General features: G+C 33.3%; 1 protein-coding gene across 3 annotated transcripts; it reads right to left on the minus strand.

Moving 5' to 3' along the window:
- Positions 1-620: 620 nt before the first annotated feature.
- On the minus strand, positions 621-20,193 carry LOC110654556 (uncharacterized). 3 transcript variants are annotated; one of them, XM_021810580.2, is made up of 7 exons: positions 19,843-20,193; positions 19,498-19,644; positions 11,709-11,929; positions 11,351-11,597; positions 10,256-10,341; positions 9,197-9,288; positions 621-1,245 (listed from the first exon to the last, which is right to left on the minus strand). In XM_021810580.2, the coding sequence occupies exons 2-7, from the start codon at positions 19,600-19,602 to the stop codon at positions 944-946; spliced, it is 1,053 nt and encodes a 350-aa protein (XP_021666272.1). In that variant the 5' UTR covers positions 19,603-19,644; positions 19,843-20,193; the 3' UTR covers positions 621-943. The 3 variants fall into 3 exon arrangements, with proteins under 3 accessions (XP_021666272.1, XP_021666271.1, XP_021666273.1); XM_021810579.2 differs by having other exon boundaries at positions 19,498-19,650; positions 19,843-20,192; XM_021810581.2 differs by having other exon boundaries at positions 621-1,203; positions 19,498-19,650; positions 19,843-20,187.
- Positions 20,194-22,981: the final 2,788 nt, after the last annotated feature.

A 22,981-nucleotide genomic window follows, 5' to 3' on the forward strand; every position in this document is an offset into this window, starting at 1 on the left:
TAAAAATTAATTTATAATAATATATTATAATATCTAATTTAATATTGTAAATGATATTTAATTATAGATAGCAGCATTAAATCATGCCTTGTTATGCTAAAATAGCATATTATTTTAATTTATTTAATTAGATAAATAATTAAAAAAAAAGAAAAACTTTTAAAATATGAAAGGGAAAAATCATAAAACAAATCTTTTACATATGGAAGGGAAAAGTCAATGAAAAAAACGTGATTTTTCAAAAGTATAAACGAAAAATGTTTATATATAAATTTTTATTTATATAATATTTTAATCTAATCAAAATTATAAAATCTTAGTTGCCCTCTCATTCATACTTTCTATATCATACTTTTATATATACTACAGCTTTATTTAATTATTTAATATTAGTAGGATTGAAAGAGCATATCAATTTTTACAATATTTTAATTATTGATGCATTGAAATATTAAATAATGTTATTAAAATAAAATAATAAATAATTTGCAGTGCAATAAAACGACTCAATGAAGAGTAAGCCAACTCCTTTCAAACGAATATATATTTTTTTAACTGATTTTGCAGGACGTGAATTAGTTCTATGCAAAAGCTACCAAAAAAGTTAATGAAAGAGCATGTTTCAGTCAACTGAAACGTTCCATTTACAGGTTAATAGAGGTCTACAGGAAAATAAACACTCTCTTTGCCCTCCCATTCTTCACTATAGTCCCTTGCAAAAGAAAAAAAACAAAAAAAAAAAAACACCTATACTGACAAAGCTTTCCGGATCAAGCCACTTGCAATGACGGGTTTACACCTTCCAGTTGCAGGGCTACACAATTTACACTTGACTCTGGGATACACATCAACGCCTAGTTTCTTAATGTGCTCAGAACTGCCAAACACGACATTACCAGAAGGAAAAACTACGGAAAAACAAGTTAAAAGAGTACACCGCATTTTACATGGTAGAGTGGTGGGCAAAAAAGTTGTAATCGTGATGGTGGACATCTAGCTGCTTCAACCAGGAATCTGCAGCATCACGAAGATAGATTATTCTTTCAAGGTCAGATGTCTCTCGATTTATCCAAATATCACCTTGCATCTTGTAACTAGCCATCCCAAAGGGAGGAAGGAAAATTCCACCATTGTCGTCTCCATTGGACTTAATTCTTGTTGCTTCTAAAGGATCTACCGCGTCACCATACTCATTCCCACAATCTGCATAATCAAGCCAAGAACAGCTGAGAAACTTCAAAGCACCTGTGGCAATTACGCTCTCTTTAAAATAAACAGATGATGCACACTGGATAGATCCACAAGTTAATGAAATACAATGCACAAGTTCATGTTAGTTAGTATTTAGTTAAGGGACAAATAAACTTGTATGAGTGAATGTAACATGGCATAAACATAACATTGACAAAAACAATGAAGACCTAAATAGTGAAACCAATGTGAAACACATTTCAAAACTGAAACACAATGAAGTTAAGGCAATGCAAAATAGAATGTATTCATAAAGAGCCCTAAAAAATATATATTTTATAATTCAAAAGCACAACTGATATGTGGAGTTACTCAAATATTTTGTCACAACTGATATGCAGAGTTATAAGGCTTCATCATTGTTCTCTTTGGCTATTTAATATCAATCTGATGATTTTATCAACAATAAACCTAAACATTCATCATTTTATAAGGCTTTGTTGAGTTAAATAGCACATGAGAACAACGATGAAGCCTTATAAATAGTTTAGATTTTATTGTGGAGTGAACAACATATTTTTATAAAAGATTAAGTAAAATAGGTTCTCAAGTAAATAATGATATTAATAAATTGTCATGGAACCATTTGCCATATAAGCTATTACAAAGATACAAATTTACAAACTTAAATACAACTCAATTAAGATTGCTCCAAATTTTGTTGATGGGGGTTATGTAGATGCCATTCCTTCTCATTTGCTTTTTTGTTTTTGGCATAAACTTAATATAATTAGTTCTGGACCTAAACCAATTCTTTTACCACTTCAGCAAACACATCATCATTGGTCTACCTCTCCTTCGAGTTATTTGAATTTAATCAATTTTCCACATCAATGACTTCCTGCTCCCTTTTTGTTTTAAAATATACCAGTTGAAACTGGTCCTAAATTGATGCTCCTTTCTTGCGTCTCCATGCATGAAGCATCATTCTTGATATCTTATCTAACCAGATGTTGCACTCCTCAGTATTTGTTATCATAGACAATAACCTGCGTCATTCCAGTTTTATAGGATTCAACAACTTAACCTTAGTGTAATGGGGACTCCACAATTGGATGTCAGTCTAGTTGGGTTTCTCCACCATACTATAAGTGAAAAATATCTTCCTCTTCAATATTTCCTCCCTAATATGACGGAATCTTGGCACATAAAGTAATGACAGTAACATATACCTTCTTCATTGTACCCAACATTACCTTTTTCTCTGTCCCTAGCATTACTAATCGCTTATGTTATGGAAAGTCAATCACTATATTATTTCTCTGTATATTCGGTATTCCTATTTAGGATTTCTTCCTAATTAGTAGAACACAATTATAGGAATCAATTGTATATATATATACCCATGTACAGAGTAATTGAAATTAAGGAGAATCATCTCTTCTACATGGTATCAGAGCAGGTCATCTATCTAGGGTGACTATTTGTTCTCACCACCTAGCTCAGGAGAGACTTTGGCCGCCGATGGGCCATTTCGACACCGATCAACATCGCCGGCGTCGCCTCAACCCCCTCATTCCACCACTGTGTGCTGTTGCCTGATCCAGTACACCATTAAAGGACTTCTGAGGTTTGGCTCTCAGATCCTATTTCGGTATTTACTTGATTTGTGATTTTGGGTTATTTTACTGCTGTGAGCACTTTAGATTAGCGTTTCGATCAGTTTTCTTTGTCTCAACAAATGGCAGACAATAAGAATGTTATTTCTGATGTGATTCCGATGATGACTAAGATCATGGAACACAAACTTAATGGTTCGAATCATCTGGAGTGGAGTAAGACTGTTAGGATCTATTTGCGTAGCATTGATAAGGATGATCACGTTACTAAAGATCCACCTACAGATGATACACGACAAACTTAGCTAAGGGAGGATACTCGGTTGTTTTTGCAGCTTCGGAACTCGATTCACAGTGAGGTAATTAGTTTAATTAATCACTGTAAATTTGTTAAGGAGTTGATGAATTACTTAAATTTTCTGTATTCTAGTAAAGGGAATATCTCCCGTATTTATGATGTTTGTAAGGCATTCTACCGTGCTGAGAAAAAGGATAAGTCTCTCACGGCTTATTTTATGGATTTTAAAAGGGTATATGAGGAATTTAATATATTATTGCCTTTTAGTCCTGATCTGAAAGTTCAACAGGCCCAACAGGAGAAACTGGCTGTTATGAGTTTTCTTGCAGGCCTTCCTTCAGAGTATGAGATTGCTAAATCTCAGATTCTCTCTGAGATTTCCTCTTTGCATGAAACGTTCACACGAGTCCTTCGTACAGAGAGTACCCAATCTTCACAACCTGTCAATAGTGCTCTTATTAGCCGTAATCCAAATGGACAACATGGCAATAGAAGATGAAGTAGATGAGGAATTACAAGCAACAGAAGAAATCAGCGTAATGGAGAGGCTAATTCTAATCAGGACTCAAGAGGAGTCATTTATTATTATTGCTATAAGCCTGGCCATACAAAATATAATTGTCCGCAACTTCAGAGGAAAAATCAGCGATCATAGATGGCAAATATGACAGCCGAGGATTCTACAGTATCTTCCTCTGAGAAAACTATTTTGGTATCTGCAGAGGATTTTGCACAGTTTTTTCAGTATCAGGCATCTCTAAAGCCTACCAATTCTCCTGTCATTGCAATTGCTGAGTCAAGTAAATCCACAATATGCCTTGTGTCTTTCTCATCCAAAAGGGTTATTGATTCCGGTGCGACAGATCACATGACACGTAATTCTAGTCTTCTATCTGCTTTTCAGTCTAATCTCACTTCCTCTACTATTACTTTAGCTAATGGTTCTACTTCTTGTGTCATGGGTTTTGGAACTGCGAAACCGACTTCGTCAATTTCTTATCATCTGTTTTGTGTCTACCAAAATTCTCTTTTAATCTACTTTCTGTTAGTAAACTTACTCGTACCTTAAATTGTGCTGTTTCCTTTTTTCCTGATCAGTGTTTGTTTCAGGATCTTACGACGAAGCAGATTATTGGTAGAGGACGTGAATCAGGTGGTCTCTATATTCTGGAAAATCATGTACCGCTGTCGCTTGTTTGCTTCAGTACCTTAACACCCCTTGAAGCTCATTGTAGATTGAGCCATCCTTCTTTGTCTACCATGAAGAAGCTGTGTCCTCAGTTTCCGTCTTTATCAGTACTAGAATGTGAGTCGTGTCAGTTTACAAAACATCATCGTTTGCCTTCTGTGTCTAGAGTCAATAAACGGGCTTCATTCCCTTTTGAATTAGTTCATTCTGATGTTTGGGGTCCTTATTCTATTATTTCTAAAACCGGATTTCGTTATTTTGTTACTTTTGTCGATGATTACTCTCGTGTTACCTAGTTATATTTAATGAAGAATTGTTCTGAGTTGTTTTCAATCTTTTGTGCCTTTTGTAATGAAATCAAAACTCAATTTAATATTTTTGTGCTCAAATTAAGAAGTGACAATGCCAAAGAATACTTTTCAACACAATTTCAGTCTTATATAACATAAGATGACATTCTTCATTAGTCTTCCTATGTGGATACCCCATCCCAAAATGGCGTGGCCGAAAGAAAAAATCGACATCTTCTTTAGGTAACTCGTGCTCTTCTTTTTCAAATGAAAGTTCCTAAATACTTTTAGGCGGATGCAGTTTCTACGGCATGTTTTTTTATCAATCGTATGCCGTCTTCTGTCCTTAATGGGGATATTCCTTATACTGCTTTGTTTCCTACAAAATCTTTGTTCCCTGTTGAACCCCGTATTTTTTGTTGTACCTGTTTTGTGCGTGATGTTCGTCCACAAGTTACTAAATTGGATCTAAAGTCTCTCAAATGTGTCTTCTTTGGGTACTCCCGGCTGCAAAAAGGGTACTGTTGTTTCTCTGCTACTCTTAATCGCTATCTTGTTTCTGCAGATGTCACATTTTTTAAATCCACTCCATTTTTTCCTCAATCATCTGTGTATGAGAGTTAGGGGGAAGAGGATGATCTCTTAATATAGACTGTCCAACCAATGTCTAGTCCTCTCCCACAGCCTGTTCCTTCTGTCTCTAGACCTACTCGACCTCCCGTTGTTCATGTTTATTCCAGGAGATTGGAGATTCCTGACTCTGATCCTCCACCAGCTACTTCGTTGGGAGATCCTATACCTCATACTGATCATGATTCTGATCTAGATTTTCCCATTGCTCTTCGTAAAGGTAAACGTTCATGTACTTACCCTATTTCTTCTTTTGTTTCTTATAATCAATTGTCTTCTTGTTCTCAGTGTTTTGTTACTTCTTTAGACTCTGTTCCTATCCCTAATACTGTTGATGAGGCACTGTCTCATCCTGGCTAGTGTGCTGCTATGAAAGAGGAAATTGAGGCTTTAGATACTAATGGTAAATGGAAACTGTTGCCTTTGCCCACCAGTAAGAAAGCTATTGGTTGCAAATGGATATTTACAATAAAGGTAAATCCTGATGGTTCTGTGGCCAGGGTAAAAGCATGCCTTGTAGTAAAAGAATATGCTCAGACATATGGGGTTAATTACTCTGACACTTTTTCTCCTATAGCTAAACTTTCTTCTGTTCGCTTGTTTATCTCTTTAGTAGCTACATATGATTGGCCCCTGCACTAATTGGATATCAAGAATGCTTTCCTTCATAGTGATCTTCAGAAGGAGGTGTATATGGAGCAACCACCGGGGTTTGTTGCTTAGGGGGAGTTGTGTAAAGTTTGTAGACTTCGGAAGTCTCTTTACGGCTTGAAATAAAGTCCTAGGGCCTGGTTTGGGAGATTTAGTGAAGCAGTACAGGAATTTAGTATGCAAAAGAGTAAGTGTAATCACTCAGTATTTTATAGGCAATCTGAGGCTGGTCTAATTCTCCTAGTAGTCTATGTGGATAACATTGTCATCACTGGAAGTGACTCTGCAGGTATTTCATCTCTTAAAACCTTCCTCCAAACCCAGTTTCAGACCAAAGACTTGGGATTGTTAAAGTATTTCTTGGGTATTGAAGTTATGAGAAGTAAAAAGGGTATTTTCTTGTCTCAAAAAAAAAAAGTCCTCGATTTATTGACAGAGACAGGAAAATTAGGTGCTAAGCCTTGTAGTGCACCAATGACTCCAAATTTACAACTGTTAGCAAGGGATAGTGAGTTGTTTGAAGATCCAGAGAGATACAGGAGATTGGTAGGAAAATTGAACTACCTTACAGTCACTCGTCCTGACATTACTTATGCCGTTAGTCTGGTAAGACAGTTTATGTCTTCCACAACTCTTGCTCATTGGGAAGCCTTGGGACAAATCTTGTGTTATCTGAAGGGCGCTCTAAGAAGAGGTTTGTTATTTAGTAATCATGGGCATTTGAATGTTGAATGTTTTTCAAATGCTGATTGGGCTGGATCTAAGGTTGACAGGAGGTCAACTACTGGATATTGCGTTTTTGTTGGAGGAAATTTGGTGTCTTGGAAAAGCAAGAAGCAAAGTATAGTTTCTTTATCTAGTGTTGAATCCGAATACAGAGCCATGGCACAATCATTATGTGAGGTAATGTGGATACTTCAATTACTAGATGAGACAGACTTTAAGACCTCCCTGCCTGCGAAATTGTGGTGTGATAATCAAGCTACTCTCCATATTGCTTCTAATCCGGTTTTTCATGAGCGGACCAAACATATTGAGATTGATTGTCACTTTGTTCGTGAAAAGATTCAACAACAGATCATCTCAACATGACACATCAAAACTGGAGAGCAGTTAGGAGATATTTTCACAAAAGCTCTGAATGGAGTTAGGATTGACTACATTTGTAACAAGTTGAGCATGATTAACATCTATGCTTCAACTTGAGGGGGAGTGTTATGGAAAGTCAATCACTATACTATTTCTCTATATATTCTGTATTCTGTATTCCTATTTAGGATTTCTTATTTAGAATTTCTTCCTAATTAGTAGAACACAATTATAGAAATCAATTGTGTATATATATATATATACCCATGTACAGATTAATTGAAATTAAGGAGAATCATCTCTTTCTACAGCTTAAAAGCTTTGAAATTCTGAAATCCTTAGGCAAGTAGCTCCATTATGGATAAGATTATTAGTTTGATATGGTTGGGGTGGAAATCAGGGAGTGGGAGTCAACCTGATATCTCGCATGGCCAGTTGTACTCCTATCTAGATAAAGAAAAGAATAAATAAAAGGTCACATGCAAATTTTCTGTTTGATTTGGCGTACACTGAAAATTTTAGACTAGACTTAGTGGTTCTCATCAATAACTCTAATCAGCAACAAATAGTATGCATCACAGTGTATTGTCTCAGTATCCTTGTTCAATTCATCCAAAAACATAGCAGAAAGTCAAGGACAAAAGGAAATTCTACGTGTACAGTGATTATAGCTGAAAATACGTCAATGTCGCTTCTAACAATCTTCACTTTTGCAACTACTCTTTACATCCCTAAAAACATTTATAAGTTGAAAGAAAAGTCCCCTTTTTCTCAATATCCATTATAGAGTTTTATCGGGCACTTTATTGTCTGCCTTCTCTAGATCAGTATTCAGTAGAGGCTATAAGGAGGATTCTACTCCTTTCTTTATACTTCTCTTTTAACCTACCATGAGGAAACTTAGTCTACAAAGTAAATCTCATGTCATGAGTAATTTACACATATTGTGGTGCCACTCCTTGATCTGCGCTCAATCACTCTTAGGAAGCTTCACAGTAACTCATAAATTGAATGCCCCAATAATCACTTTCAGACTTCACTATTGTTCTAAAATTATGGATTTCAAAGTCATCTTTTTAATAAACAATATGGATAGTAAACAAATGATATTTACCTAGTAAAAAATATTGTAAGAGATCCTGGCAACAATTGAAGAAAAAATATAGGTCTATTAACAACTTACAGTCAAGGTTGATGGTTTTGATAACTACAATGAAGATATTCGTGACATGCGGGTAATTAATATTGATATAGCAATATTAATGCAACTCCAGTAATGGAAAACAAAAGCAGAAGCAATGATGCCAACAGCAGCAATAAAGATGGTGGCGATGATAGACTGATAGCTTCTACAGGAACGGTAGTAACAATGGCATAAAATGTGAAGGTAGCCTACGTAATTATCTTGCTGAGAGATGTGGTATTTATAAATGCACTAGTAAAAATGGTGGTGCAGTAGTTAAGAATGCTTTTTTGTTGTGATAATAGCGGGTGTGATGGGATGATGTTAAGTATCAGTACTGAGATAACCTCTAAAACAGGGATTGAGACAGTACCCTAGATAAGATTGGATAAGAAGAGAAATAGAATCAGAGTAGAGAAAGTATTTCTGTTATTGATTCTTGAATAAATGAATACACATATGGTTCTCCTTTTTATACAAGAGTAGTGCAACTGCCTCTTAACAGATTCTGTTATCTAAACTATTTCAGTATCTTTCCCTCCAATCCTAACTACATTTCCCTCCAAAACTCATACTATTCGACTCACTACTGCCTATTACCATTTCTCCTCTTCGTCCATTAGTATCTGACAGATGACATTGTTAGTGATTATAATAGGCAGGAATTTATTTGAGGAAAGGCCATTCCTTTAGCAAGGAGAAAGGACACCTATTCCATGCCTCTTTCATTAGTTCATTGATCTTTTGTTTCTAATGAGAAGCATTAACTATATTCCAAATAGCTGGTAATTATGTCTACAGTTTATTCCCGAGAGTTTCAGTTGTTCAGCCGGTAATCGACATTTTAAAACCAAGGGAAGCTATAAAAGACAAAGATAAAGTGCAAAAAGTTAAAAGTATGCTGCCCCAAGAAAGGAACACGTGACATGAGTCAACTCCTCTCATTAATTATGGATAACTATTATCATTAAGATTTCCAGTTTTTAATTCACCAATCAATCAGCCAAAAACAAAGAAATATCAAACTATATGAGAGGCAACAGAGAATCAAAATACCTTGGAAAGATGATGATAATGTATGATAAGTGAGGAAACATGTTGATAAGTCCTTATCATTTCTTTGAGAAGGAATATGATAAATAGGGTACCTGATCAACAATAAAAGACATGAATCAAAATTACTACTTATTAAAAATGAAAGACATGAATACAATTACTACTTATTAACGTAAGGAAATATATCAAGCTCAATATTTCAATATAACATGACTCAAAATTAAAAAAAAAAAAAAAGTAATAAACTAGAAAAATAGACCAAATATTGACCAAGAGAATTAAACTGTTTTGAACTGAACCTTTTATCCTCATTCAAGTATCCTCCTAAAAGGGATATTAACTAATGTGATCAAAGTTGCAAGAACACATTGACGCAGCGGTTGTCAGGTACTTATATTTGGTTTCCTTGAATCAAGAGCAAAAGCCAATAATATGTTTGTCTTCAGATAGTGAATCTTCTTATTATGGGATAACATCAAAGAGACATCAAGGACAAGGTAAACCAAGTAACTTTTATTCTTTAGACACTTAAAGGCATAAATAGGAAGGAGTTTCTGTTGGAATGATACTTTTACATAGTGTATGGATCAAATGAACGTGGAAGTCATTTATGCCCAAGGTTATCACCAGGAAATCCCACAGAGATGACCATCACACAAAATACCTCCGTGTTCTCCACTATCTCAAAACTCTCATGTCTTCCCCCACTATAAAGGTATTCCACTTCCTTAAATCCTGTTTTATTGAGATATCAAACCTTGCACAAACCTCAACATAAATGGCACCTGTTAAAGTTTCTAGCAGGGTATAAGGATGCTTACTTTTTTAGACTTATGTCATCAAAGATGGGGCTTGGATAATACTTTTGAGTTTAACTACTATGTGACACTGGCAGCAGCAAATGAATAGACTGCATTGCCAGCTTGATCAAAAGAAACCCAACGAAAGTTTCATATAGACGTAAAATTCCTATAAATTCCAATCATATAATACAATTACTAACAATAATAAGTTATAAACATGATTAACACATACGAGTATATAACTAATCAGCATTACCAAGCAACAGCCATCCAACTTGCTGGAGAAAGATCCACATTCTTGAGTGTCATCAGTCCCGGATGATTTCTAGCTAACTCAGTTATCTGACAATGAACATTTACACAACACAGGTAAATAAATTTGATACTCTACATTTATAATGACCCAGTGACGTTAAAATAAGCTAAAACTCTAGAAAAATACCTAAATTACTTAAGTATTTATATACTAATAACTAAACATAACACTTCTAGAATTAGGATTCCCAAGATAGGAAAATAATAAACCAATATCAACTAGGAAATTCTAAACCTACTACAAATTTTAAAATATTTCTACTAACAATAGAATTCCTAAATAATAGAAACCAAAACTTCCTACAATGAATTGTACAATAAAATCTGAATTAAAGATCTTAATTTCAAAATTAAAAATTAAAAATGGAAGCAAATAATTCCTAAATTTAGTTTTCCTTGACTGCATCATTTACATAGGTATTTAAAAACTAATAACTAATCCTACAACTACTAGGATTAGGAATTCCAAAATAAGAAAATACTAAACCAATACTAACTAGGATATTATGAACCTACTATAACTTCTTAAATATGCATATCAACGATATAATTCCTATATTATATAAACCTAAACTTCCAAGTATAAATTGTACTAGAAAATCGGAAATAAAGATCTTAAGTTCACAATTAAAAATTAAATAAAAAAAATCCCAAATTCCAGACAAGTGCCCATTGTAGTAATTTCACAGGTTTGCTCTGATGGACTCAAATAAAAAAAAAAAAAGTTTAGGAGTTCAAATATTACATTGATTATGAGTGAATGCACCTATTGGACTTACTACTTGAGTTTATATTCTTTATTATTTAATGTATATAAAATTCCCACAATTACACTTCTTAAGTTGATTGATGCAATGCTAACATACTTCTTCGGTTGATTGATGTAATTCCAACCTAGAAACAGGCAAGTGTGAGGCTTTCTTTAGTCCTTGATCCTACTAGCTCACACAATGTGTGAAGCTTTCCTCAGTCCAATATCTTACTGGCTAACACAGTATCAATAAAAGCAAGCAAATTAACAGGAAAAGAAATTCACCTTTTCCATGAGTGGAACCCTCCAGCATGGAGAAGATATCTCGAAGTATTGTAGGTAAAGATAACCAAACCTATCCTTTGCCAGCAAAGAACCCTCGTGGTCAAAGCCTAAATCCTCAGAAATGGTATCCCAAGTCCTGTTGGAGTTATTGCTTAGTGATCTTGATAGTTTATCACTTGTACTGTCATCACTCCAAGAGTCGCTTTCAAATTCGACTGCATCAGTGTATACTCTTGGATTCAGATTTCTACAAGAAGATAAGCATATTAGTTCAATTTCACGGCAAAGAACCAGTCCACAAGAGAAGCAATGAATGAGTCTCTTTTTGGTACATAAAAGACAAAGAAATATCACAAACCTGGAAGTCACAGCTGACTTATTACTGTAGATCTGAATAGCAGATAGATAAGGGACATAATATTGCATGATGCTCTCATCTTTGTTCAACCATACTTGGGTGCCAGCTCCATATGCACTCCATTCATCATAGCAATCCCACAGATCTCCCAAAGTAAAATATTCAACCATGTCCTTGCTACGAGGTGGCTGCCATGAGCTGTTTAGATCATGGATACAACTCTGCAAAAATATTTTTAAAGAGAAGGGTTCTGTCAACGAACCTTAAAATTAAAAAAAAAAAAAAAGGTAAAGGAACATGTAGAAGGATTATTTCCTAATAGCTGCAACTTGTCACCAAATATCAGAAATAATTATTTTCAGCACTAGCAACTTGTAATGTGGATGACCAGAAGGTCATGTCACTTGATGTAATAAATCTAATAAAAAGAAGAACAAATAGTCTACAGGCAACTAGATGAAAGGAGGCACTTAGAAATTGTTTTCAAAAGGATTGCAGCAGCTACTGATTTCAATGCCACGTGGGATTCAGTCAAAAGGCACTTCAGGGTGTTTCCTCTCTCCTTTTGCTAAAAAGACTATATATATAACAGTGGCTAGACAAGGAACTCCTCTTTAGGTCTCTGCATTTATTTATTTATATTTATCTTTAAGAATTAATTTCCCACACTAATTCAATATTTGAAATCTCCATAAGTGCTACAAATTTTGACGGTTCACATATTTTATCTCAAGTTTTCAATAATAAACGTCTTAATGATGGTATATTTCTTTTGTTATGCATTTATATATACATATCTCAATAATTTCATAACTGTGTATGTTTCATAGTTACCTAGAACTTGATACTCTTGGATTGTGTTGTGCCGTACGCCACTTAATGAAATATAGGATAAATAGGGAGTAAGCTTAATCAGAATGTGATCAATTCGTGGTATGCAAATTATATCATGTAGCATGTAAAATATATTTGTGTAATTTATTTTTTTTAATTTTACTTAACATAATATGTTTATGAAAAATTAAATTTTAATTTAATATAATTAATTAATATATAATTTTTGACATAATAATATGTTATTCAAAATTTAAGTCATTTTATTATTATTATTATTATTATTATTATTATTATTATTAAAAAATATAATTAGTAATTTTTATATTTCCTATAAATTATCTCCTCAATAACAATTAAAAAAAATATTTATTGTATATTACATTCCAACAGTTTAAAATTCCATCTAATCCTCTAATAATATATCATCCAATAGTAAATTAGTCAAAAGTTACTTACTGCCCTTTCAAAAACTGATGTCCCACTTAACTCATAATAAAATAATATATAAATTTTTAAATTCTATATAATAGAATAATCTATACAACAAATAATAATATTTATAGAATAAATATAGAATAATAATATAATATATAAAATTAAAATAAAATAATTTCAAATTAAAATTATAATAATAGAAAAATAAAATAATAAAAAATATATAAAAATAAAAAAGAAATTTTTCTAATAGAATTTAGACATTCTAAACAACTAAACGAAAAATGAGAATTATATTTTGTCATGGAAATAATAAGAATTCTTGATCTCTCCCAATATCTCTCTAAATTCGAAAATCCAGGATTTGAATTGATGTCCTTTCATTGATTCCTCCTAAATTTTATTCATTTATCCTAAAGATTTTATTTCAATTGGAATTTGGTTATTTACCATGTGCGAGGATCTAATATAGGACAAAGGAAAATCTAAAAGAGTCCCACCTACCCACCCCAAAAGAACATCGTTATGTCATTTCTTTTCTTCTTCTTCCTTTTTTTTCTTCCCTTTCTTGCTTGCCGAAACTCCCAATTCGCCGACCCAGATCACGTGCCCTATCAATAAGGGATGCAAACATTCTGCAAATTGGAATGTGCAACTCATACCGCAATATCCAAGAGGGTTGAGCGAATCTAGTAAAAATGGTATGTTTTTATTGATAGAGTTAGACTAGAGGTTATATAGATACCAATAAAATCTCTCACTCTTCGCTCTAAAAGCATAATGACTTTGTTATGGACTTTGGCATAGGATCGTGTCACGGGCAACTGAACAGAATAATCAATTTCTGAATTGCAACTTCCACTCACTGGTGTTCTGACCTTTCCATGAATGACCTATGGCGAATTGTAATGAAGCTTGTTGGAGAGAGCTTGAACCTTTAATTAGACTAGGCTCGTTAGAGGGAGTTTAGCACCTTTGCCAATGGATTGAAGAAATTTTTATTATCTTTATTCATAAACATAGTCTCCTTATAAAGAGGTTACCCAATGTCCCACTTAACTCACTAATATAGGAAAAAAGAAAAACTAAAAGAGTTCCATCTACCCAATCCAAAAGAACATCGTTCTGTCATTTTTGTTGTTCTTCTTCTTCTTATTTTTCTTCTTCTTGCGTTATTGGCTTTCTTATTCTTTCACACATAGTGGTTGTTTTCTTCTTCTTCTTCCTTTTTTTTCCCCTTTCTTGCTTGCCAGAACTCCCAATTTACCGTCCTAGATCACATCCCCTGGCAATAAGGGATGCAAACATTCCGCAAATTGGAACGTGCAACTCATACCACGATATCCAAAGGGGTTGAGCGAATCTAGTAACAATGGTATGTTTTTATTGACAGAGTTAGACCAAAGGTGGTATAAACACCAATGAATAGACTAGAGGTGGTATAGACACCAATGAAATCTATCCCTCTTCACTCTAAAAGTATAATGACTTTGTTATGGACTGTGGCATAGGATTGTGTCACGGGCCGCTCAACAGGATAATCAACTTCTGAATTGCCGGAGTTCCACTTACTAGTGTTCCGACCTTTCAATGAACAACCTATGGTGAATTGTAATGAAGCTCATTGAAGGAAGCTTATAACCTCTAAATTAGACTAGGCTCATTAGAGGGAGCTTAGCACCTTTGCTAATTGATTGAAGAAATTTTGCTTATCTTTATTCATAAACATGGTCTCCTTATAAAAAGATTACATGATTCATAATAGGAATTCTTTACAACTGGAAGACAACATTCAAGGCCTTAATTTAAGAGAATTACAATCAAAATAATTTCTCAATTGGAATGTATACATTTGCTAATAATAGCTATTTGATTCCTCCTCATTTGCTGGATATTGCTGCCATTTGTAAATTTATTGTTGATGCTAGTTGCCATTGACTTCCTTATTTGGTGGTCCACACCTTGCATAAGCTCTACCTGTGAGTGCATCCCTAACATTAGTCCCCTCCTAGAGAAAGAGCTTGACCTCAAACTCAAAATCTAGATATGGATAAGCAAGTTGTAATTGAGTAATGGTTTTCCATGTTGTGTTAGATTGAGGCATGCCACACCATTGAACTAAAATTTCCCATACTCCACGCTTAAGATAATGGAACATGGAAGAGGAACTACTCGGCCATCTGCAATAGGTGGTAAGAGTGGTGGAGTTGCAAGAGGTGGACCTTTGAATGCTTTAAGTAAAGAAATATGGAAGACATTGTGAAGTTTATTGTATTGTAGCAACTCCAATTGATAAGCAACTTGCCCAATCTTGCCAAGCACTTTGAAAGGCCCATAGAACCGAGGACCTAGTTTGCACCTGAGTTTGTCCGCTAGTAATTTTTAATAATAAGGGTGCAATTTCAGCCAAACAAATGAAACAACTTCAAATTCCAATTCACGATGGTCGTTATCATAAACCTCCTTCCACTGTTGAGCTTGTTGTAAACGGGATCAAATCTCACGTAGCATTTTGTCATGATTAATTAAGGCGTGATCTACAGCATCAACACAAGAATAACCCGCTTAATATGAAAATAAGCAGGGAGGTTCCCGACCATACACCACCTGAAAAGGAGAAGTAAGAAGTGTTGTATGGTAGGATGTATTGTAGTAGCATTCAGCCCAAGGAAGCCTCTGGACCCATTGTTTCGACACATCTCCCAGTTGCAATCGTACGGTGCAAACAGTGGTGACGCCGAAATAGCAGTGTTTGCCCAGGGCTAGATTAAGCTAACACAAAGCCAGCTTACATGGGCACTAGGGCTGCGAAGCATGATGGAATATTATGATCTCATTGCAAAGAAACTCACTTCTCAAATTGAAAGTATGAGATTTCAATGTTGGGCATTTATGAACTTGAGCTCTTCAACCTCAATAGCTAGCTTTTAGGGTATGATTCTCCTAAGTTCATATCAGACAAGCATTCACACTGCCCTAATTATTTTGGTTTATTGTTTGCTTTATATGCTTGGTTGCAATCAAATTCAATAAATTGTTCACATAGAAATGGGTTGTTAGACTTTGAACCTCTAACCTCTTGTACTATGAGATAAACACTCGACCACTAAGCTATCAAGTCAATGGCTTGAGATAGTCTACATAAAGAGGGTTCTTAATTAATTCTTTTAGGTTTCAAATGTTTCTTTGGCCTAAAGGATTTTCACTTACCTTCACCAAGATTAGCATGTAATACTTTATTTCTTCCTTCACCTTTTTGGTATATATGCTTGAAGATTTTTTTCTTTTTATTAGAAATTTTTTTATGTTAAGGTCAAAATTTTGTTTCTTAGTTCAAAATTGAAAGCTACTATTGGTTATTTACTTTACTTTTTGTTTCATTTTAGTACAATTAACTTTTACCTTCCCCTTCTTTTTGTATTAGTCTATAAATCATAATTTCAAGTGATTCATTTAGTTGTTTAAAAATGTAATAGTTTTGATTTCTATGTAATAATTTAAATTCTTTTAGATCATTCATTATATCTTCTTATTTCCTTTTTCTTTTTAACCATAAGAAAAGGATTTTTATACAATGTTCAAATGTACGTCACTAAAAAGGAAGTAAAGTACAAATATATGAGATTGTTTTCCTTATACTTTAGCATTAAGCATAGGAAAGAAAATATTGTTTCTTAGACTTTAACAGTGGGCACATGATTGTCTCATATCACATTTAACTCCAAATCCCACCTTTTTCCACGATATCATACAACTTAATTTATTTAATTCATTAATCCTTACTTATATTATTCTTCCTTTACAAATGAAGGAGGAGATGAGTAATGGTGGCCACATTTGTCTCTTGGCTTCTATTTGACAAAACTTTCTTGAATCTTGTCTTAAATCAAAGTTAGACAAATTTTAAGTCTACGTGTAATTCGTGAACAAATAAGATAATACTAATGATAACAAGAAGAGGGAAGGATGAGAAGAGAACTCATTACTTTTGGAGACACGAAGAACATTGTTGGTTTTCTTTTGTTATGTAATAAATCTAAGTAAAGCATTTTGGGGAAAAAAAAAAAGTTCCATTAATTTAGTCCCATACATGAAACAAGAGAATCTCTACTAAAATGAGAAGATTTCAAAAAAAAAAAAAAGGGCTCTGAGACATGAAAAGAATCTCTTTTTTTTTTCATTGTCATAATTGTGCATAAAAGTGCAATTTGGAAATAAAAATTTCATTAATTTAGTCCTATGGATGAATAAAAGGGAGTCTACTGAAATGAGAGGACTAAAAAAGGCCCAGAAACACAACAATACTCATTTTTTGTCTTTTCATTATTGTGCATAAAAGTGCAATTTGGAAATAAAAGTTTCACTAATTTAGTCCTATGGATGAAACAAGCAACTCTTTAGTAAAATGAGAGGATTGAAAAAAGGTTACAAGACACGACAATAATACCTTTTTGTCTTGTCATAATTGTGCATAAAAGTGTAAGTTGGAAATAAAAGCACGCTAATTTAGTCCCATGGATGAAATAAAAGAGTCGGTATTAGAATGAGAGGAATTCAAAAAAAAAAAAAAGGCTCGATACTAAAATAGAAGGACTAAAAGAAACAAAACTATGAGACATGATAAGAATCCCTTTTTGTCTTGTCATAATTATGCATAAAAGTGCAATTTGGAAATAAAAATTTCATTAATTTAGTCCCACAGATGAAACAATGGAGCCTCTACTAAATGAGAGAGGAATGCAAAAAAGGCTCTGACACACGACAAGAATCCCCTTTTGTCTTATCATAATCGTACATAAAAGTACAATTCGAAAATAAGAGTTTAGTTTAGTCCCATGGATGAAGCAAGGAAGTCTCTACTAAAATGAGAGGACTAAAAAAAGGGGTCTTTAAGACATGACAAGAATCCTTTTTTGTCTTGTCATAATTGTGCATAAAAGTGTGGAAATAAAAGTTTAAATAACTTATTCCCATGGATGAAACATGGGAGTTTCAACTAAAATGGAAGGACTGAAAACGATTACGAGACACGACATAAATTTGTCTTGTCATAATTGAGCATTAAAGTGCAATTTGGAAATTAGAGTTTCATTAGTTTAGTTCACGGATGAAAGAAAGGAGTATGCTAAAATGAGAGGACTAAAGGGAAAAAAAAAAAAAAGGCTCTAGACATGACTAGAATCCCTTTTTGTCTTGTAATAATATGCATAAAAGTGCAATTTGGAAATAAAAGTTTCATCAATTTAGTCCATGAAACAAGGAAGTCCCTACTAAAAGGAGAGGATCGGGAAAAAAAAAGGCTCTAAGACATGACAAGAATCTCATTTTGTATTGCCATAATTGTGCATAAAGTTACACATAAGGCATCATATGCTGGCAACCAAAAGCATCCCAACATTTATTACCTTCTAAGTTTTATGCGCATGCAACACGAAAATAAATATATAGTCAACACAAAAAATCTCGATGATGAAAAAATAAAAGAAATATGAAACACTGGGCTTGCTACTGGCTAGTTCCTCATCTCAAATCCAGGGTATTTTTAACTCTTACAAATACTTATTACCTGCCTATTTGCCATAATCAGCCATTAGCCAAAGCTGCTCCTAAAACTATTTGCAGACCTTTTCTATTATTATTTATTTGGTATTCAGTGCAGAGAGAATTTATGAGAACCCAAATAAATTACCACTTTCCATCTAAGTCAAACACAAGCAAAGAATTTGCAAGAATACCCCCATTTGGTTCCAAGAATCCAAGTAGGAAATAGAAATAACATCATGGAATATGCACGCGGGAATGTCCAGCATTGCATAGGGATTAGCACATTTAAAATTAAGGTTCTGAATACAAATATAGGATCTCAAGTTAACGGCTATCCTTAAACAATTTAATAAAACAAGCAAATTTTTGAAATCTAAACCTGGCAGCTATGGGCTAAAATTAAGAGTATGAAATGAATAATAAGTATGTAAAGGACGAACGTGCAACACATGGCCGCGAAACCATGTAGGAACAAAGAAACGATAAGGACAGCAACATCTTCAGAGGATATTCGCAGCATCCCACGAATAATGCCAAACTCCGATGATGTGAACTGGAAGAGGCCCATAGTACTAGACAAACAAAAGCCAAAGTCTAGCCCACTCCACAACACAAATTCATATCGGTACAATGATCACTACCACCGCTCACAAAAGTAAATTAGCTTTCTATTTTATAAAAATTATTATTATTATTATTATTATTATTATTATTATTATTATTATTATTATTATTATTTGAGAATAAAGAAAAAGAAAAATCTGTAAATCCATGGAAATATAGGACCGGCTTCTGAATTCTCAATCCTTTCTTTTCTCTTTATTAAAAGCAAACTCATAAAAGGGAGAATTATGCAGTAAATAACAAGAATTTTAAGCCAAAAAGAGAAGGAACAAATTCAGTTTGGAAACAAAGAAGAACAAGAAGAAGAAGATTATGATGATGCAAATTAAGAGTGAGCTCAATGGAGTACCTGAGGAAGGATTTTAGAAGGAACAACTGGACTCACGCATTGAAGAAAGCGTTCCAGATTTGACTGTGGCTTTGTTGAAGGCAACTTCAGAGACCACGACGACATCGCCGTTGTCTAGGCGGCTTTGTAACTCCCAACAGATCACTCCTTTTCCTTTCAAAATATAGACAACACAATCAATCAATCCACATACGCAGAGATTCACTTCCAAAATATCCTAATTTCATTATGAAAAATTTTTTAAAAATAATAAGAATCCTAAACAATGAAAGTTAGAAAAAATAGCCAAATTTTGCTTCCATTGCTTACACAACTAAATACAGCAGCATCAAGGACTAGACTCACCTTCACGCAGTGCTAAGCCCTTCAGTCACTATGCAGTAGTACTGAGTACTCACTCAAGCTGAATGCTTGTATTTGATTAAAGTAGGGAGGAAAGATTTGCTCATAAAAGCAGTAACGCTTGAATTAAGAGTGAGCTAATTATAAGCAAAACTGAAGTCGACGAAAGCAATTTAGTCTTGTTTTTCTTTTGGGGGAAAACGAAACAAACTCTCAAGAAGCAGACATAATCAAAGATGGAGAAAAATCTACAAAATACAGTGAATGGTGTCGGTACTAAGCGCGTTCGGTCCGCCGCGTGTTGGGCCTGAAATATTGTGTTTAGCTTTGCCCTTTTCCTTCATTCACGCCTGTAGAAATTAAAATTCCATTCGAATTCTGTTCAAGTAATTTAACTTAATTACTTTTATTTTTATGTAAAGTGATTTTTAAAATGACAAAATTATTTATGAAATAAAATAATTTATGTGTTACTAAAAATCATTAAATAAAATATCATAAAAATATATCACTTTAATGATTATTTATTTTTCTAACAAAAACTTATTTTATATGAAAAAATCAATTCTATCAACTTTGCATTTTTCAAACATAATAATAATAATAATTAAATTAAATTATCTTTTTCTTTTTTAATTTTCCAAATCTATTTTTTAATCATACTTATCGCATTTATTAGGTTTTCATTAATATTTTAATTAAAATAGTGATATGACAGTTTAGTGAAAAATGTGAAATCCATGGCTTGATAAAAGTGAAACTCGCTAATCTTATTAATATATGAAAATCAGAATATATTGGTTTACATTACAAATAATTATTGTGAACTATTAATTGTTTTTTATATTTATTATTGATTAAATTATTAAATTAATTTTGTTTATTAATTTAGTTAGAACGTTTAGTGCCCTAAATGTGGAAAATGTGAATAAAGATTGTTTCAGAGTCTTCCATTAATTAGTTTTTATTTTTAAATATTATCTATTTAATTTATATTGCAATATCAGTTTTTAATCATTATATTTATTTTCAATCAAGTGATATAATTTCATTTTTCATTTTCAACTTCAAGTATATATTTTAATTTTAATTCTTGGTGAGGCAAATTCTCTTTTTTTTTTTTAATTTACTCTATAATTAAATATAAAGTGACATTAAATTTAGCTCATTCTTAAGGGGTGTCAATTCGGGTTGATTGATCATATTCGTGTCATGTCAACACGCGATACGAATATGATTAAGAGTAATACGAATACTACATGATTGATAAATTATATCAAAAATTTAAATATTAACACAATCCTTCTATTATATGGGTAATACGACATGACACGATTAATATTAAATTGTATTAGGTATATTCAATACGACATGACTTATTTAACACAGTTTGACATGACTAAACCTATTTAACACGCTATTTAAGTCATAAAGCGGGTTAAATGGATTAGTGAGTCACGGGTTAACATGTGACACAAATATTAAATCATATCATAAACGTGTCAAGTCAGATTAACAGATTAACTCATGATACGACATAATTATAATCATGTCATAAATGAATAAACTTAATCCAAACCCTATATTTTCATGTCATGTTCATAGATCGTATCTAAAATTGCCACCCTAATTCTTATAGTTATCTAATCTAAAAATTACAAGCATATTCTAATTTATATGTTCAGTATCAAGCACACCTATAATTTTTAAATTATTAGTTAACCAAACTATTTTTACAGCAAGCAATGTCTCATAAGAAAAATGCATATATATATATATATATATATATATATATATATATATATATATATAATCATTTTCAATTTCTTGTAGTAAATAATGATTTTGATCTGCTAACTGGTCTTTTTAATTTATTGAGGGCATTTTTTCTTTTAAACGTGAAGAGACCTTGTTTGGGTTAGAAATAGGGGCGGAGCCAAGAAATTTTTTTAGGTTAGAAATAGGGGCGGAGCCAAGAAATTTTTTTAGGACCAACCATAATATATCAATCATATAATTAACTGTATAACATAATATATATATATATATATATATATATATATATATATATATATTATTGTCACGACCCAACCTATGGGCCGGACCGGCACTAGGACCTGGGCCAGCCTAAAGCCCCCGAGGCCCGTAGTAAGCCTTAACTATTCATTAACCCAACTCTAAGGCCCATTTGGGCCCAATATCAAGAAAACAAACGGACAGAGTCCGGCCATAAAATGGACTTTCCAACGGGGTCGACTTACCCGACCTGTAAACACAATAAACAATCCATTTGGGAGCTCAGCTCACCCTCCACATACTCATCAACATAATAATAAATGGGAGCTCAACTCCCTCATTCAATCCATCAAACAGACTTAAAATATTAAGTTTACAGGTCCAACATGAATTATAATATTACAGACCAATTTCAAATAATTACTGCTAACACATGCGAAAATTCTAGGAGTAATTAAAATTACACAATCTTGATAAACAACCTGCGAGGTAAAAAGGCAGGTTAACCCAGAACAAAATATCCTCCTGTGGCCTGTAAAAATTTTTGAACAGGAGTGAGCGTTCGACTCAGAGAGTAAAATATCAATCTTAACTATAATCTCTATAACTATCTGAAACTAATGCAACCTGTAGAGTGAAATGCAACATACACAACATTTTCACATCATAACATCAAAAAGGTAATTTGGAGCACTCACACACCCTGTAGTATCAATCATAACATATGGGGTGATCCCTATCTGACTCTCTTAAATCCAACTTTGGTGCGGCCGAATTACTCAAGCTCGGACTTCCACTTAATAACCAAATCGAGGTCCCAGAATTACTCAAGCGTGACTACCCCTCGAAGGAATGGGTCCCAATGAATTACTCAAGCGTGACTACCCCGTCCTATCCATAGTCCACACCACATCACACGCGCCAACGCATGCACACCGCTCCAAATTACCACAACAACATCCATGGTACAAATGATTATGAATGCAACATAAATCGTGCCTAGAGTTTAACTACATAAATATATGCATATAAGTTATGCATGGGCATGCTGAACATATAATAAAATCGAAATTATAATTAAAATAAAAATTTTACTCACAGACTTGACGACAAATTACCGTGGTGG

This window comes from Hevea brasiliensis, chromosome 9 (genome assembly GCF_030052815.1).
Source record: "Hevea brasiliensis isolate MT/VB/25A 57/8 chromosome 9, ASM3005281v1, whole genome shotgun sequence".
Taxonomy (NCBI): Eukaryota; Viridiplantae; Streptophyta; class Magnoliopsida; order Malpighiales; family Euphorbiaceae; genus Hevea; species Hevea brasiliensis.